The sequence below is a fragment of the Staurois parvus genome, unplaced genomic scaffold (assembly GCF_062004578.1).
Source record: "Staurois parvus isolate SC_StPar_1 unplaced genomic scaffold, SC_StPar_1.0 ptg000489l, whole genome shotgun sequence".
Lineage (NCBI taxonomy): Eukaryota > Metazoa > Chordata > Amphibia > Anura > Ranidae > Staurois > Staurois parvus.
In genome coordinates, this window is record NW_028318285.1 from 1,383,093 (window position 1) to 1,400,319 (window position 17,227).

Here is a 17,227-nt window from a genome sequence, read left to right on the forward strand (position 1 = left end):
TTGGGTTTTTTATGTTTGCTGTATAAACAAATACCAAAATTGGAGAAAAAAAAATACCGCAAATTGAAAAAAAACACAACAACAAAAACACATATTTTTCTTCGTTTTCACATGCAGAAGGGTCCTTTTCCTCCTTAGGAATGACAACAATGTGGGCCAACAAGGTGTCTGGAGGAAATGATGTGGTACACCCTAGGGCATTAAAGGTCACCACCATATGAGGGCCCAACTGTGTATTGGAGTGACGGGCCAAATTGTCATAAGCTCCTCTAAACCTAACAAATTACATTGTTCCTTCATTGTGATCGATGATTCCAGCTCCTCTCGTATGGAGGAAAGATGTTTTGGCATTTGTGGGGCGGTAAAGTAGCCTACTAGCCTAGGCAGAGTAGCAGTGCATCGGGTAGATTATCAAGACACGAGTAAAAGTCACAGAATGTCGATGCTAGTTGCGCAGAAAGGGTCACCTTTTACCAATGTTGCTGATGATGCTTGGTATATAGGACTGTGTGCGTTGGTCTCTTAGAGCATGTGCCAAAAGACTGCCACATTTATCACCGGATTGAGAACATAACTGCTTGCAAAACTGCATTGCTGCCTTGGCCTTATTCTGTAAAAGGGATTTCACCTGTAAAAGAAGACTCAGGAGTTCCTATCTCCACTACGGTGTCTAAAGACTGCTTATGTGTTAACTCTATCATCTATTTTCATAAGCAGTGCCGCAAGGGTGGCTTTCTGTTCAGGTTTGACACGAGTCAAGCAAGGCATACCGGGCATACCAGCATATGGAGAGATGGAACAAGGTGAAAAGGAGGCCAAACACACGAGACCAAAAGCGAAACAGTCTCGGGCATGACCACCAGATATGCAAGACATCTCCACGATGGCCACAACCCCCAAAACATAGATCACTACAGGCAGGGTTAGCCCGGGCCAACCGAGCCGGAATCCAATACCACCAAAACAATACTTTATAGGCTGCCTCCAGTGTGGTCGTATTAAATGAGCATTTAGCTATGAATGACCAGGCCTTATTCCAGTCCTCCGGATGCACAGCCACTCCCAGATCGCGCTCACACTGAACAACATATGAAAGAGAAGTATGCGACAAGCGTCTGTTCAGAGCTGCATAAAGAAGGGATATAAGGCCCGGAGCGCCCGGACACTGTTGGCAAAGCTGTTCAAAGGCACATTTCTGGTACGGGAAAGCAGAAGTGCTCCGCAACGAAAGCAGCCAGTGTCGCAATTGAAGGTATCGAAAGAATTCCGCCAGGGGGATATTCCGGGATTCCCGAAGAGAGTTCCAGGTGGGAAAGGACCGAGAAATCAAAAAGTGTCGCACCTGCGAAAAACCATTAGTCACCCACCAAGAAAACGCCCCCGGATGATCTAAACCCGGTGGGAAAAGAGGGTTGTTAATAATTGGGAGCAAAGGCAAAAAAGGTGACATCAGGCCACCAGAGTAACGTACCAAGTCCCAGACTTGTAAGCCATGAAGTAACATCAGACTCAGTGCCATAAGGCGAAGGGCAGGGGGAAGCCATAGAAGCGTCGAAGTTGCGATAGGGGCACAATTAGGTAGTTCCAACAGGACCCAAAGGGGGACGTCGGAAGAGGCATGCAACATAGACAGCGGGGCAATCTGGCTCGCCTGATAATACTTGGTTACATTGAGCACCCCAAGACCACCCTGGAGTCTATGAGCAAAAAGCGTATTTCTGGATACTCTGGGGTGCTTATTGGCCCAGATAAATGCATAAACTTCGCCTGAAGTAAAGGAAATTGCCAAGAATGCATAAGAGAGGATAGAGAGCTAAGCAATGGATAATTCGCAGCAAACAAGGAGTCATAAGTGGGGGTCACATCCTCCACCTTTTGCGCACAAGTCCATAAACGTTCAGGGATGTGACACATAGGACATCCATCCCATTAACCAATGAGAGAAACTAAAAGAAGGGAGTGCCCTCCTGGCTGCTACAAATAAGGAAAAAGGGAAAGTGGGGGGAGAAAGGAAGGCAGGGGAAGGGTAGGAGTAGGAAGGGTAGGGTAGGTAGGAAAGTGAAGTAAGAAATAGAAATAGAGTGAAGTAACCAGAACCTGGAAGTAGGAAGGGGGGTAAATACTGTAGCTGCAATATTAAAGGCACTAACATACTCTACCTCACTTCGTGAGCACAGGCCTATGTGACAGAGTGAAGGGAAAGGTAAGAGATTACCAGCTCCCTCCCCTCCAGCTTCCTGAGTCATATAATACAGAGAATGTGACAAATAGAATGTAAATTGGGCACACGGAAAAACCCAAGATAAAATAAATAAGGAAATAAACTAGAGGTGTCTTCCCTTGTGGTGCTTTTCCATTATCAACTAGGGAGGTCTGTCAGTAAAGACAGGGAGAGAAGTCTAGCCCCATCTGCCCTCCACCTAGGAAGGTCCCCAGAGCACACCGCAGCATCCCCGGGGCAGGTGCTGCCACAAGGTTCACAATACCCTCAATGAAAATGGCTGGAGGCTACATAAATCAAAAGATCCTTGAAGGTAAACACCCTGCCTGGTCTGTAGTAGCTTCACCTACCAGCCAGGCCCCCAAAAAGGCCATACCCACAGATCAGATCAACTGCGGATGAGTGGGCAAGTCCTGGATGTGGCTATAGGCCAACTCCCAGAGAGCTCACCACAGGTCAAACAGCAGTATCCCCCAGTCCCCAAACATGGCGGGAGCACCCGAAGGTGAAAGCCCACACAGCCACTCCAAGAGATTAAATTTAGAAGACTGCTCCAACTGCTGATGATAAAAAGGTACTGTGGGAGACCAGATATAGTGAAAGCAGGGTTCTGGGTTTAGTGACACTTTTCTGACAAACGTGTCAACTCTGAAGGCTGGGTACGCATACTGCGCCTGGGTCTGGATGGTAGAGGAGGTAGGCCCTGTCTGGTAATGGATGCACCTGAGCGTATCAGTCTGCCCAGCAAAAGTTGTAGACAGTTAGGGACTGAACAAGGCGATGTCTCCAGGAAAGCAAAGAGATAAGGTAAGTCTTCCGGGCAATGTAGAGTGGAGGAAGAGCCCAAGCGTACCATCAGTGAACAAGGCTCAACGGAATGTGTGACCCAGATGACGGAGAGTATCCAAGAGTGGGCACATTAAGGCCTGGTGCTGTAGAGTGGCACGGGATACATCCGACAGAATCTTCACCGCAGCTCCATCAAAGTCAACTGGGCCCAGGGTCCAGGCCTGTCGGAGAATAGCTTCTATGTGAGTATAACGGCAAAGTCTACAGATGATGTCCCGCAGTATGTTTGGATCAGTTGGTTTGGGGCCCAGCTCAAAAGGCACAGATGGGGCAGGACCCAAAATCCGCTGAAAGATGGCTAGCACAGTGTCATGGAGGTTCTTCTCTGTGGCCTCCGGGGAACCCTGGAGCCACAGTTATTGTGGCGGCTCTGATCCTCATGATCCTCCAGGTGTAGCTATAATGCCAAAGAGAGGCCTCCCGGGTGGAGACACTGTCTGTGAGGGATTGAAAGTGATGGCCTGATTGTCCTACCTGTGAGACTCCTCCAGCCGTCGTCCTCCATGTCCACCTAAGTTGCAAATGCACAGAGCAGCTCCTTAAGCTCCACATACTCCAGCAGTGTGGCGACTGCCACTGAATGAGTTCTGGGGAAAAAAGCCGCCGCCATGTCTGAGGTGGTGTCTGAGGCCATTGAAGAAGTCAAGAATGTTGGCGGTACATGAAGGGGAGTTGGGTCCAGGGTATTGCCTTGTGCCTGCTGCGCCATACTGAGAAGAACTGCTTCATCCCTGTCCTGCCAAGAGTCCTGTCAGTGCTCTTTACCTTTCACCGCTTGGCTGCACTCACACCGGGAAGAATGGTCTCTAGAGAGGGTTGAATAGCTGAAGGGGAAATTGGGAGCTCAGCACAAACAGGTCTTCACGCCGCCATTGCCAAGCCATGTGCACTACTGGAAGCGGGGCATTGTTCTGACAGCACTGAAAGCTGCTAAATAGCCAGGGTATATGTGAGCAGCACAGGAAGAGCACTGCTGTGAGTGTCTATTCTGCAGTATTAAACGGACACACCCCTTCTGTATCTGTGAAAGCGCACATAGGACAATTATCAATCACACATCCATTTCATTGAAATGTTGTGGTTACAAATCAGTGGATGGAGTTTGGGGTGCATGGTCATATATTGGATCTCAGCATCTACAGGTCTAAGAAAGATGGGACAGCATGCTATAAGTACTTTGTACCCTAGGTGACTGCAGCATCAAATATGTGAAGTGATAGTTGTTTTAAAAGTCAAAAGTCCAAATACTTTGAGCACATAAGGTGAAAAAAATATGCTTACCAGCAGGTAGCTCTCTGAAACGCAGGTACTCCATTGATCTTGTCGTAACCAAGGGCTTTTGAGGATAATACAGCACATGTGCTAAAGTATCCATACGAACATGAAAATTAGTAATATAGACACCCATAGCTTGTTTGCCCATAGCAGACTGGTAGGTATTCCTAGGAGACTAAGAAGAAAACTTTTTTTTAAATTTGATCTACAGTTATTGAGACCTTTAGGAAAAGTGAATTAAAGAAATCAGGGATGGTAAACAGAAGACTTAAAGGATAAGTTTACCTTTCCTAACAGGTTACACCCATATTCAGGCACTAGCCTCCTGATCCCCTGTTATGACAGCTACAGTAGCTCTTCTCCTCCTACTAACAGTCCCAATGTAAAAAAACAAAACAAAAAAACAAAAAAAAAAAAAAAAAACAACCTTCAGCTGTCAGCTTGTAGTTCTCAATGAACTACTGTGGCACTGATAGTTCATTGATTCTTTCTGTCAGTGTGAAACTGTCTTCTTGAAAAATGTACGAGCAGACATCTTACACTGACAAGTTTGTAGGGCACCAGCAATCTGTAGGGCACCAGCAATCTGCCAATCGCTGGTACAATGCTTTCCAGGCTTTTTGGAAACAAAACAAAAAAACAGAAAAAAAAAGTAAATGCACTTTGTTTACCTACAAAAAATGTGCATTTATTATTATTTTTTTAAAAGGGAACCCACCCTTTAAAAGGAAAGGAAGATTATGAGTGCCCCAGTTTTAGTAAATCTCCTTCCATAGTTCAACAAAATAACCACTACAAGCTTGACCAAGACAATTTGAGGATAAACAGTAACAAGAACTTCCTTTTTCAGGTTAGACAGGAAGGTACGTTTTAACCAACTTCCCAAGTCCAAATGTGTTACCTTGAGAAAATGACCCTTTTCAGGGATAAAAAGAACTTGCCCTAATCCATTTTTTAAGACAAGCATACATATCACATCATGATTGTACCACTTACTGTCATGGAAATTTTGTATTGTTGGTCGAACTTTAAATGTGTCATATATGAGTGTTATTCATATGTCTCTCGTGTGGCTTAATTAAAGCTCTGAAGGCTGCAATTGGGCCATGCGCATGTACAATGTATTACAGTACTCAGCTCGGTAATGGATGAGATGGCAGATCTGCGCTTATAGACCGGCGTGTATACCACCACGGCATTCGATGCGAATGCCGCTGGCAGTAGACCGTGGGCCTGTATCCACATATCAGCAGCATAATACCACATGGACTTCGTAACGCAATGCGCAAGCGGTACGAACTCCGCGTGTAGGCTTATGCATATCTTACAACCCATTACCGACCTGAACTGTATCTTGGATGGATGTGTTTTAATAAAGATCGTATCGGGCCCATCCAGGTACAGACTGATATTTCTAGGGGATGCTTGTACAGGGAATGGACATACTGCTAGGAGCTGGGAAATATGACCTCAGAAGGCTCATGGGGGGGAAGGGGAGGAAGTCTGCTGACCTCAGAAGGCTCATTGGGGAGGACCAGTGATAGATAATAGGAAAGGCTATGCTCCAATCGGAATGTACATCCTGTGTATAGGCACTCCCCATTACATTGTTCGGTGGGAGGGGATTGACTTTATTCATGTGGGGGGCATGTGTGTATTTGTAATAAAACCAAAGGCTGAGTCTGAAGCCGGCCCGGATGTGAATTGCAACACCAGCCTTAGAGTGTCGTGTGATCATTCTAGGGTAACGGAGCTCCACCCCCACATTTCAACAGAAGCTAAAGTAGCTGGATGGGCAGGAATCGTGTAGTTTAGCTGCAGTCGTGGTAAGCGAGATTCGCACAGCTTTATGGGGGATTTCTGCGCATCCAACTGCGAGTACTCACGGTAAGGAGAAATTCGTTAAAGCGAATTTCCAAGACATTACTTTAGAGCTACCTACAAGTAATGCAAGGCCTGCTTTACTGAATGGGTTGTTTAATTATGGTTCAATATACAGTATTGGTAAGAAAAATATCGTAAAAATTGACTTTCTGGCTCTAGACCAGAGGTATTGAATTAAAATTCAAGAAGGTCCAGTCACTAAAATTTTCTTCTGGCCAAGGTCCGAATAGGGTGTTGCCCCCTTACATTACGTCTCGCCAGAGTGCCCCTTTACATCAGGTATCCCCATCACATTGCCACCTTACATCAGGTATTCTCGTCAGAGTGCCCCCTTACACTAAAAGTACCCCTTTCTATCATATTTCCACATCAGAGTGCCCCTTTCCATCACGTGCCTATCAAAGTGCCCCCTTAACATAAAATGTGCTCATGAGTGCCCCTTAATATAAATGCGCCCATCAGAGTGCCCCTTAACATAAAATAAGGGGCACACTGATGGGCACGTTATATTAAGGGGCACGCTAATGGGCACATTCTATGTTGTGCCGATCAGAGTGCCCCTTAACTTTCAATGTACCCATCAGAGTGTCCCTGTAAGACTACACCCTAACTTGAGGGCAGACAAGAGCTTGCCGGGATCCTTGCTGGACGCTTGTGTACAGACAGGGATCGAGAGCCGGAGACACAGCGAGCTGAAAGGGGCGGGGCACACACGCGATGTTATGTTGCCGTGATGACTGCCCTGCTCAGTGGCGGATCTGTCATTGTGGGCTGGTGGTCCAGGCGGCAGCGCTGCTGGGGCCGTTCACAGACCGCCTTTTAGTGACTGCTAAAAATTTCTAACAACTGAACACCTTAAAACCAGTGGTGAAAGCGAACAAGATAAAGATTATCTACCGACAGATGTCCTTTAAATGCTTTATTCATTCTAATAAAAGACAGTACAATCAAGGTACTTAGAGGTTATTGGTAAGGTATTGCGAAGCAGAGAAGTAAACAAACATGGACATAGTGACTTTGTGGTGAGATTCTTGAAATTTCTGTTTATTCACAAAAAGTTTCAATTCAACAGTAAGTATTATTGCCAGGCGCAAGGCACCGCCATGAGCACCAAGTGCGACCCAACGCATGCAGATATCTACCTTGGAGATTGGGAGACATGGCTATTTTACAGGGAGGTGTCTGTGTACCTAAGATTTTATCTTGGTACAGGTACATCAACAATGCCCTCAAGTTTACTAGTGAATAGCATGGAAAGAAGGTTATCTTCCTTGATTTATCCATTGAAATAACTGATGGGAATACAATTAAAACAAATTTGTGCAGGAGGGTTACTGCAAATAATGCTGCTACATACCAAGAGTTTCCACACAGACATTGATTCAAGGCATCCCTATTGGACAATACCTTAAAGCTCGTAGAAACTGTACTGCTGAAGGAGATTTCGAAAGGGAGGCACGTAATTTGCAGGATAGATTTCGTATAAGGGGCTACAAAAAAAATAAGTGGTTAAATACGGCTTTTAGATTTGCTAAGAACAGTGACCGTGAGACTTTGAATTTCCTGCTTTCCTCTGTCTAAACAGCAAACACCTCACAGAGCGAGACTGTGTCTTCAATACTCTGAGTTATCGAGGAGAGTCTAAGATGTTTGTGCTAAACATTGGCACTTGCTATCTGATGACCCCCTCCGTGGGTAAATTAATCTCTAATAAACCCAAGTTATACAACGAAGGGCACGTTCCCTAGGGGATTTATAAGTGCATAATGATATTGCTTGAAAACCCCCCATTCGTTCTAGAAATGTTGGTTTGACTAAATATGGAGGATGTGATTTTTGCCCCTATGTTATTCATGGGGACAGATTGGTCTTGCCCATGGGAAGGACCCTCAGATGCAACCAGAGGGTCTCATGTACACCACTGGTGTAATATATCTCATGTGCATCTGTGGGTCCTTTGCCATTGGCAGGGCCTACCGTCCAATTCAAACTAGTCTTCAAGAACACATCTATGAGGTATTTGCATATCACTTGAAGGCCCCTTTTGCTCGATGTGTGTCTTGAGCATAATAGAGACCAGTCCTGTTTAAAGTGCTGGGTGGTTGAGGTAGTGTCCAGAAATTCCCAGGGAGTTAATTTTGAGCAGGTCTTATTACAGCAGGAGGCCAGGTGGATTTGGGAGCTTGAGGCTCCAAACCACTTGGCCTCAATGACAGTTTAAGCTTTGCTCCGTTTCTATAGCAATGATGGTAGTTATAGTCTATTATGCCTGCTGTGTCCCTGGGGCTTCCCCTTTTTTGGTTGTTCGGTTACATTGTTGTGTGGTTTGTTTTTTTTTTCCCCATACACTATTTATATGGACCATATTGGGTGATGTTAATTGAGTATATAATGTTTAAAGCATATTGACCACTTAAGACAGGTGTCATTTTTATTATGTTTCGATTTTAATATTCAAAGGCTGGATGGCAGTTCTTGAGCTGGGTCCTGATAGGATAAATTTAATTTGTTTTGTGTTGTATTTGATTGGGTGGCCTAATTGATGGAGTATGTATATGAGCTCCCACCACTAGGTGGCTACTATATGAGGATTTTTCCATCCAGTGGATCAGTATTGTGTTCTTGATTGCATTGAGTATTTTCCATGTATTTCTGTGTGGATCCACAGTCAGACTGAAAATACAAAGATGGCCGCCATGTATGTCACTATGCAACATGCATTGTGACGTCATCACAAACTACGCATGCATTTTTGGAGGCTATCTTGATTATAAATAGGCTGACCAAATTGTTTGACATGTGCTTGCCTCTGATGCAGCCGGCAAAAACCTAGGCTATTCTCTACACCCCCGCCATGGACCCCAAAATACGATGGCTGAAAAGTATCTTGGGACTTTTCACTTTACCATCTTTGTATACTATGTCGGCATTATGAGAGATCTTTCTTTCATCATTTATTAAGGACGAGCTTGAATGTACATGCCTTGGATGTCTGTGTGAGGGGGGTTTCTATGAAATAATATGCGGTTTCCTGCAATGAAGTGCAATTTCCTCTTCTGGACCACAGTGATTAACCTTATGAAGGAAGGACTCTAAACTATTCCAGCCTTCACTTTCTCTATGTAATTGTAACTCTTTATGTACCTCTATGCAATCTAGTTTATCTACCTGAAGAATCTGTGTGAGGGAGGTCTGAGGCAATAAGCATATATTATCTACAATGAATTGATTACCTGCCCCTTATTTCCTCCTCTGGACCACAGTGACAAAATTTGTTTGCTGGAAAAAGATTTTGGTTGTTGGAGGCCTATATGCATACATTTTGGAATATCTACTTTCCATTGGGACACTACATGTTGCAAATGACTGCTATATATTTAAAGGGGAAGGACACTCCCAAATAGATTGTGAAAGGGTCTTTAATGTATATTTAGAAATTCAAAAGTCCTGATTCTGAGGGTTTATTTATCCAGGACTGTGCTCTATATTCATTTCATTAAATTATAGGAGTTAGTCCACATAACGCCAACTATACCATATATTGTGTACTTGTATCCTAGGGAAGATGATCGGTCTGCAAATTTTTAATAGCTACCTTAATGGATTGTACTGTGTCTTTTTTGAATAAAAATTAATAAAGCATTTAATGGACATCTGTCAGTAAAAAAATCTTTATCTGGTTCACTTTTAAACACTGGATTTAAGGGGTTCAGTTTTGAGAAATTTGGGATTGATCTACAGCCAGAAAGTCCCTTTATGATGCTATTTTTCTTGAATATGTAATGTGTGGATGGCTCCCACCCAGGTATACCTTTTTGATAGGATGAAAAAAAAAAAAAAAAAGTTTGGACTGAGTGGGATACTTCTCATTTGTCTTTTCTTGTTGACATAGTATTGGTAAATTGTACTGCCATCTCAAGCCAGCAATTATAGAATATGCATTGACAACCAATTTTGAATTTCTTGGTGGCCACTTAGAAGCGTTAACGCCAAAACAAAAAATATATTGCGGAAATTGAAGCCAAACACCAGCTAAAACAATAGCAGTTACAGCAAACTGCTTTTTCCTTTTGGGTAAAGGTTTTACATGAATAAATTAAATCTGATCATAGTAAGCACCCTGTCAGTTGTAAATTGTTGGTCTCATCCCTGCAACTGCAAAAGAGCTTGTTCTTTTGAAAAACAGACTTACTGGCAGGTAAAACAGATTAAAATAAAAAGGAAATTCAAAAAATAAAACTAATACAGCTATAACATCAAAGAATTGCTAAGCTGCAATATAATAAATGATTGCCGTTGGTTTATTACTGCTTTAAAGGATAAGTTCACCTTTTAACAAAAAATAAATGCACTTTTTTTTGCAGGTAAAAAAAAAAAAATGTGCATTTATTTTTTTTTTTGTTTGTTTCTGGAGAATCTCATTGCACTGGCAATCAGCAAATCACTGGTGCCATGCAGGTCTAGGTCTGACCTGTCAATGTATCTGCTTGCCCGTACATCCCGTAGGGACAAGCAGATACTTACAGACAGGAGGACTCAATGATCTACCACAATGCTCCACAGTGCCATGGTAGTTCATTGAGAAATACATGCAGACAGACGCAAAGGCTGTCAGAACTTGTGTTCAGCTTCACAGAACACTGTGAATGAGTGACCCAGCCAAGCGGGTAACAGGTTACACCCTGAATATGAGTGTAACATGTTATGAAAGGTAAACTGATCTTTTAAGTGGCCCAATTTTCTAGCAGACGGACCTCATTTTAATTTGAAACACAGATGCATACTTTGACATGCAATCTGTATGTAAATGATATAAGAAAAAGTATCTACACGACAAACCTGGTTGTGGTCAGGAAAGGGTATAATGGAAGCACAGACTCCTAGAATCATAGATGGATGAATTTCACAATGTGTGTATGTTGAACAATAGGCAACACCCTTTTCTTGCAAATCATCAGGTGTCATAGCAAGCATAACTGTCTCTTCTTCAAGTGTATCAATGTATTCCACAACTCCACTAGCCACCAGGTCCTGCCAACTGAAAAAAAAAAAATAAGTAGGAACATAGTCACAGGTGGTAACCAAGAATGCTGAAAGAGCAGTTATGTTCCTTCGTACAGCCTCTCTCAACCGGAGTGCCACGGCAAAAGTATAAAACTCTGCTTCTCGTTCCGGCACCATATATGCCAGGTGGAGAGAGACAGAGGTCCTAGCTCCAGATATCAGTGTGTAAAATCTGAGGTGAGTGGAACCTTATTTCTCCTGGGTGCTTGCTGCCATACCAGGGACAGTGTCTGCAATGTTTTGGCTGTCAACTGACCCCAAGCACCTCATCTTCTCCCTCTCTCCTTAGAGTGTGTTGTCATATCTACAGCTTCTCATCTCCTCCTTTGCTGTCAGAAGTGCAGTGTTTAATTTGAGACTGTCAGCCCTTTAGAGGAGCCTGGTAGTTATTCCATCCTATCTGATCCTGCTCCCTCCTCCATACATCAGCGGTGTTCAGTTTACAGTGTGTGTTGGAAACTACATATCAGAATTTGTCAGTCCTCAGCTCTTAAACATTAACTACATATGGATACACGTGAATGCTGCTTCTCACTGCCTTCTGCTAGGAATCCTGTTGGTGATTCCATTGATTTAGTCAGCAATATACAGTTGCAAAAAAAAGTATGTGAACCCCTTGGGATTACGTGGAGTTTTGCATGAATTGGGCATAAAATGTGCTCTGAACGTCATCTAAGTCACAACAATAGAAGAACACAGTCTGCTGAACAGAATACTACACAAACATTAGATGTTGCCATGGTTTAATTGCACATAACATGTAAATATTCACAGTACAGGGAGGAAATGTATGTGAGGCCCTAGCTTAATGACTTCTCTCAGAGCTAATTGGAGCCAGGAGTGAGTCAACCTTGACTCCAATCAGTGTGATGATATTGGATGTGTTGCTGACAGCTGTCCTGCCCTTAAAAAACACACACCTGTTTTGGGTTTACTGGTTTCAAGAAGCACTGTCTGATGTGAATCAATGTGACAAACTCCTGCGCTCCTACCTAAAAACTAATACCTACCAACAAAGGTAAAGCTGCTACATACAGTCATATACCCATAGACAAAAAATATAAATGAAACAAATTATGCAGCGCTACTACCATAAAAATTCTTCACACATAAATGAATAAGTGAAACAGTGCAAAATTAGTGACGCAAATAACAAACACACAATATTAAATAGTGCCAAAAAACTCAAATAATCACATGTGACAAGTGTCAATACGAGGTCCTAAAAGGACCAAATAACATAAATGGTGCCCCAAGTAATCCAATGGGATCCAATAGTGCTCCAAATCAAACAAGTAAGTCACAACAGGACTCAATGTGCTAAAAAAACCTCCCACCGGAACTAAAAATCAGTTCCCACCATATAACACAAAACACACGTGCATTCCAATAAACGCATAAACTAAGAACTGATCATGCAAACAAACATGAATAAATGAATAAATATATAAAGTCCCGTGAGGTGTAAAACACCTGACAATATACAAAAAACTATATATAAAGTCCACAGCAATTCTTGAAGAAAAAAAAAAGTGCTGATAAATGTGCAGAGATATCCAAAAATGGCTGAATTGCCCGCTCACCTCCCTCTTGCGACCCGCACAGGGTCAAAAGATCTTCAGGATCACTAACACATGGACCCCTAATAGTAGGTAATCCTCCACAGCTCTCCACACTGACCTCCCCTCATGTACAGATTCAAGCACAGGCTCACAGGGCAGCAGATCTCCTCTTCAGGCACATAAGGTGGCTGCAGCCACTTGATCCCTCAGAAAATATAAGTGAATGCTTGCATAGTGTAAACTATTTATTCACCAAACAAAGTATCACATATCGAATATGCTCACATTTAAAATCATCTTGTACATCACATGTAAATCAAACCTCAGATCAGATGTACTTGCATGGGTGTCCAATGTAAATAAAGAAGGCGTCCGACCGGAAGTCCGTCACCGCCAATGCGTATCGTCACGCTTAACACGTGACTTCATTAGGGCAAGCTGATAGGGTGACACACTTTTCTTATATAATAACCTCCTGTCAATAAATCTAATTAGGAAAGGCACTACTGCACATCTCCGGTGGCCATTTTGATGTAGTCCATAGGTCCGGCGGCCATTTTCCCTTACTTCATTTTGCATATAAATAAAATGACTGCATCAGAACAATATAGGGAAGCGGCCATTTTAATGTCGTCCATAAGTCCGGAGGCCATTTTCCCTTAGTTAATTTTGCATGTAAATAGAATGACTGCATCAGAACACTATTTAATATTGTGTGTTTATGTTATTTGCGTCACTAATTTTGCACGGTTTCATTTATTCATTTATGTGTGAAGAATTTTTATGGTAGTAGCGCTGCATCATTTGTGTTTCACTGTCTGATGTGAACCATGCCTCGCAGAAAATAGCTTTCAGAAGACCTACGATCAAGAATTGTTGACTTGCATGAAGCTGGAAAGGGTTACAAAAGTATCTCCAAAAGCCTTGATGTTCATGTGTCCACGGTAAGACAGACTGTCTACAAATGGAGAACGTTTAGCACTGTTGCTACGCTCCCTAGGCGTGGTCGTCCTGTAAAAATGACTGCAAGAGCACAGCGCAGAACGCTGCATGAGGTAAAGAAGAATCCCAGAGTGTCAGCTAAAGACCTACAGAAATCTCTGGCACATGCTAACATTTTTGTTGACACATCTACAATAAGGAAAACATTAAAGAAGCATGGAGTACACGGGAGGACACCACGGAGGAAGCCATTGCTGTCCAAAAAGAATATTGCAGCACGTCTGAAGTTTGCAAAAGAGCACCTGGATGTTCCACAGCACTACTGGCAAAATATACTGTGGACAGATGAAACCAAGATTGAGTTGTTTGGGAAGAACACACAACACTGTGTGTGGAGAAAAGCACAGCACACCAACATCAAAACCTCATCCCCACTGTAAAACATGGCGGAGGGAGCATCATGGTTTGGGGCTGCTTTGCTGCCTCGGGGCCTGGACGGATTGTTGTCATTGATGGGAAAATGAATTCCAGAGTTTATCAAGACATTTTGCAGGAAAACGTACGACCATCTGTCCGCCAACTGAAGCTCCGCAGAGGATGGGTGATGCAACAGGACAATGACCCAAAGCATACAAGTAATTCAACAAAACAATGGCTGCAACAGCACAGAATACGCCTTCTGGAGTGGCCCAGTCAGAGTCCTGACCTCAACCCGATTGAAATGCTGTGGCATGACCTTAAGAGCGATTCACACCAGACATCCCAAGAATATTGCTACACTGAAACAGTTTTGTGAAGAGGAGTGGTCCAAAATTACTCCAGATCGTTGTGCAGGTCTGACCTGCAACTACAGGAAATGTTTGGTTGAGGTTATTGCTGCCAAAGGAGGGTCAACCAGTTATTAGGTCCAAAGGTTCACATACTTTTTCCTCTCTGCACTGTGAATGTTTACATGTTATGTGCAATTAAACCATGGCAACATCTAATGTTTGTGTAGTATTATGTTCAGCAGACTGTGTTCTTCTATTGTTGTGACTTAGATGACGTTCAGAGCACATTTTATGCCCAATTCATGCAAAACTCCACGTAATCCCAAGGGGTTCACATACTTTTTCTTGCAACTGTATAATCATATAAAGGCTCTGTGTAGGTTGTAGGCTGACTCCTCTGCCTAACAAACTAATAAACTCTGAATTACAATCTACGGAACTCTCACAAACTACATTTTAGGTCTGGTTCACACCAAGTTCATTGTAGTAATGAGTGCAAAATCGTGCATGGTCTTGCACCACACAAACATTCGCTGCCTTTTGCAGATGTGCCCGAGTGCCATTAATTCATAATGGCAACCAGACATATCTAGCAAATGCATGTTTCTGCACCCATGCATTTTGGTGCAGTCCTATTTTAAAGTTTGTGCTGGCATCTTTTTTTGCATGTTGCATGTGCATAGGGCATCTCACTGAAAAACTGACACATGGGAATGGCAAAAAAGTGCACGCACTCAGAGGCACTAACTGGTGTGAATGAGCCCTCAAAGTAGTGTGCCCAAGAATTGTGCACAATTCTAAAAGGTGCCTTGACATAAAAATGGTTAGTAAACACTGCCTTAGTATATTCTGAAATAAAACTATGCACTACATGTAAACACTGAGTATATAAAGTAGCGATTGTACATTTTACCTGTATTCACTGCAGGTGAATTAACCACTCTCACTTAAACAAGTGTACCACGAAGATACAGGAAAAAGTTTTAATAATACATTTTTTTTAATACTTGTTGGGCAACTAAAAAAATACTATCATCTTACCTATAATTATTGTATTCCCTCTCTTTAAGCTGGTCAATGTGTCTTCTTTTCAGCAACAACTTTTGTTTTTCTACAATCAGAAGTGGTCGACAAATCCTTCCTGCATCTGTGTAGATCCTGATTTCTCTTTCCCTTATATCCCTTATCATTGAGACCTAAAAATTTTAAATGTTATCTGTTAACTTCTTGCCAACTTGTATTGAAAATATACCAAAAAAAAAAAAACTAAACAAAAACCCCCCGAATTCCTCTTTTTTGGTGGGACTTTAATGGCACAATTTACTTGTATGATAAATTTCAACAATTCAAAAGGTTTTTTATAAAACAGTATGAAATTTTATATTTACAATCTTCAAAAATAAGTATAAAGCTACAATACATATTGCGGCCGTGTCATCAGAGATGGTATTGCAAATCTAATCATGGATCATGCATGGTTCGCACTTGACGCGTTTCGAGATCAACAAAAATCTCTTCTTCAGAAGTGCTCAAGAAGGCATGACGTCTATAACAAATGTTCTTAATATTTCCTGGCTGTTTTTACCTCACATGGAATCATGTAAGTGTATAACCATACTGTAAAGTAACAAAATTGTTTACAATAAGTTGATTGCATCGTGTGTGTGTGTGTGTGTGTGTGTTATATACGCCACGCCTTCTTGAGCACTTCTGAAGAGATTTTTGTATATTCTCGAAACACGTCAAGTACATGCATGATCCATGATTAGATTTGCAATACCATCTCTGATGACACCGCCGCAATATGTATTGTAGCTTTACATTTTTTTTTTTGAAGATTGAAAAAATAAAATTTCATACTGTGTTTCATAAAAAATCTCTTGAATTGTTGAAATGTATCATACAAGTAAACTGTGCCGCTAAAGTCCCACCAAAAAAAGAGGAATCTCCCCCCCTTGTATTCGATAGGGATGTTGGCACTTTGTGTATTATATCCCTTCCTCTCTTTATTCATTTAGGTAGCAAATACCATGTCCTCATGAGGGATATATACACAAGTCTGTGTGTTTATATATTATGAATTGCATTATTATACATATAAGTGCATAATATATATATTTTTTTTTTTTTCTTTCTTGCACCAGCTTTAATCATCATGACTTATTGTAATAGGCAAAGAATGGGAAATATTTATGTCCAATTCTATATGAGGAGGTTGGACAGAAGGAATTTAAGGATTCTGAACTATCAGCCCTTTTCTTTAAAATTAAGTAAAATTTGAGAGAAAAAAGTATTTTTTTTTTGGCACGTACAATTCTTTGAAAATTACATCAAAGAGGATATTAATCCTTTTGGACTGAGAGTTCAGATCTTTCCCACTATAGAAAACATCAGTGCAACTTTCAAGGAGGAATGGGAAAATAATCTCAAAATATGCTCTAAAAATATGATGTCTATTAATTGAGTATAATCGTAAATTAAAAGAAATTGATAAAGAAATTGATGATATACATGCAAAGTTACTTTTACTAAACAATCGTCCCAAATTTGTTCAATTTGACAGTGATCTTAAAACCCACATAGAACAACATACCAAAGAAATTCCAATTGGCAAGGAAAGAACATTTCGTAGGGATACATTTGCATTTCGTGATCATAAA

The 17,227-nt window shown here is 41.9% G+C and overlaps 1 protein-coding gene across 1 annotated transcript in view; it reads right to left on the minus strand.

Moving 5' to 3' along the window:
- POLR2B (RNA polymerase II subunit B) overlaps nt 1–15,762 on the minus strand; it is a 152,921-nt gene extending 137,159 nt beyond the window's left edge. The window contains exons 1-3 of the mRNA XM_089689660.1: nt 15,609–15,762; nt 11,069–11,267; nt 4,352–4,520 (exon numbers count right to left, since the gene is read on the minus strand). Coding sequence (XP_089545786.1) covers nt 4,352–4,520; nt 11,069–11,267; nt 15,609–15,757 — 517 coding nt within the window. The 5' untranslated portion in view covers nt 15,758–15,762. The remainder of the gene's footprint in view (nt 1–4,351; nt 4,521–11,068; nt 11,268–15,608) is intronic.
- Nucleotides 15,763–17,227: the final 1,465 nt, after the last annotated feature.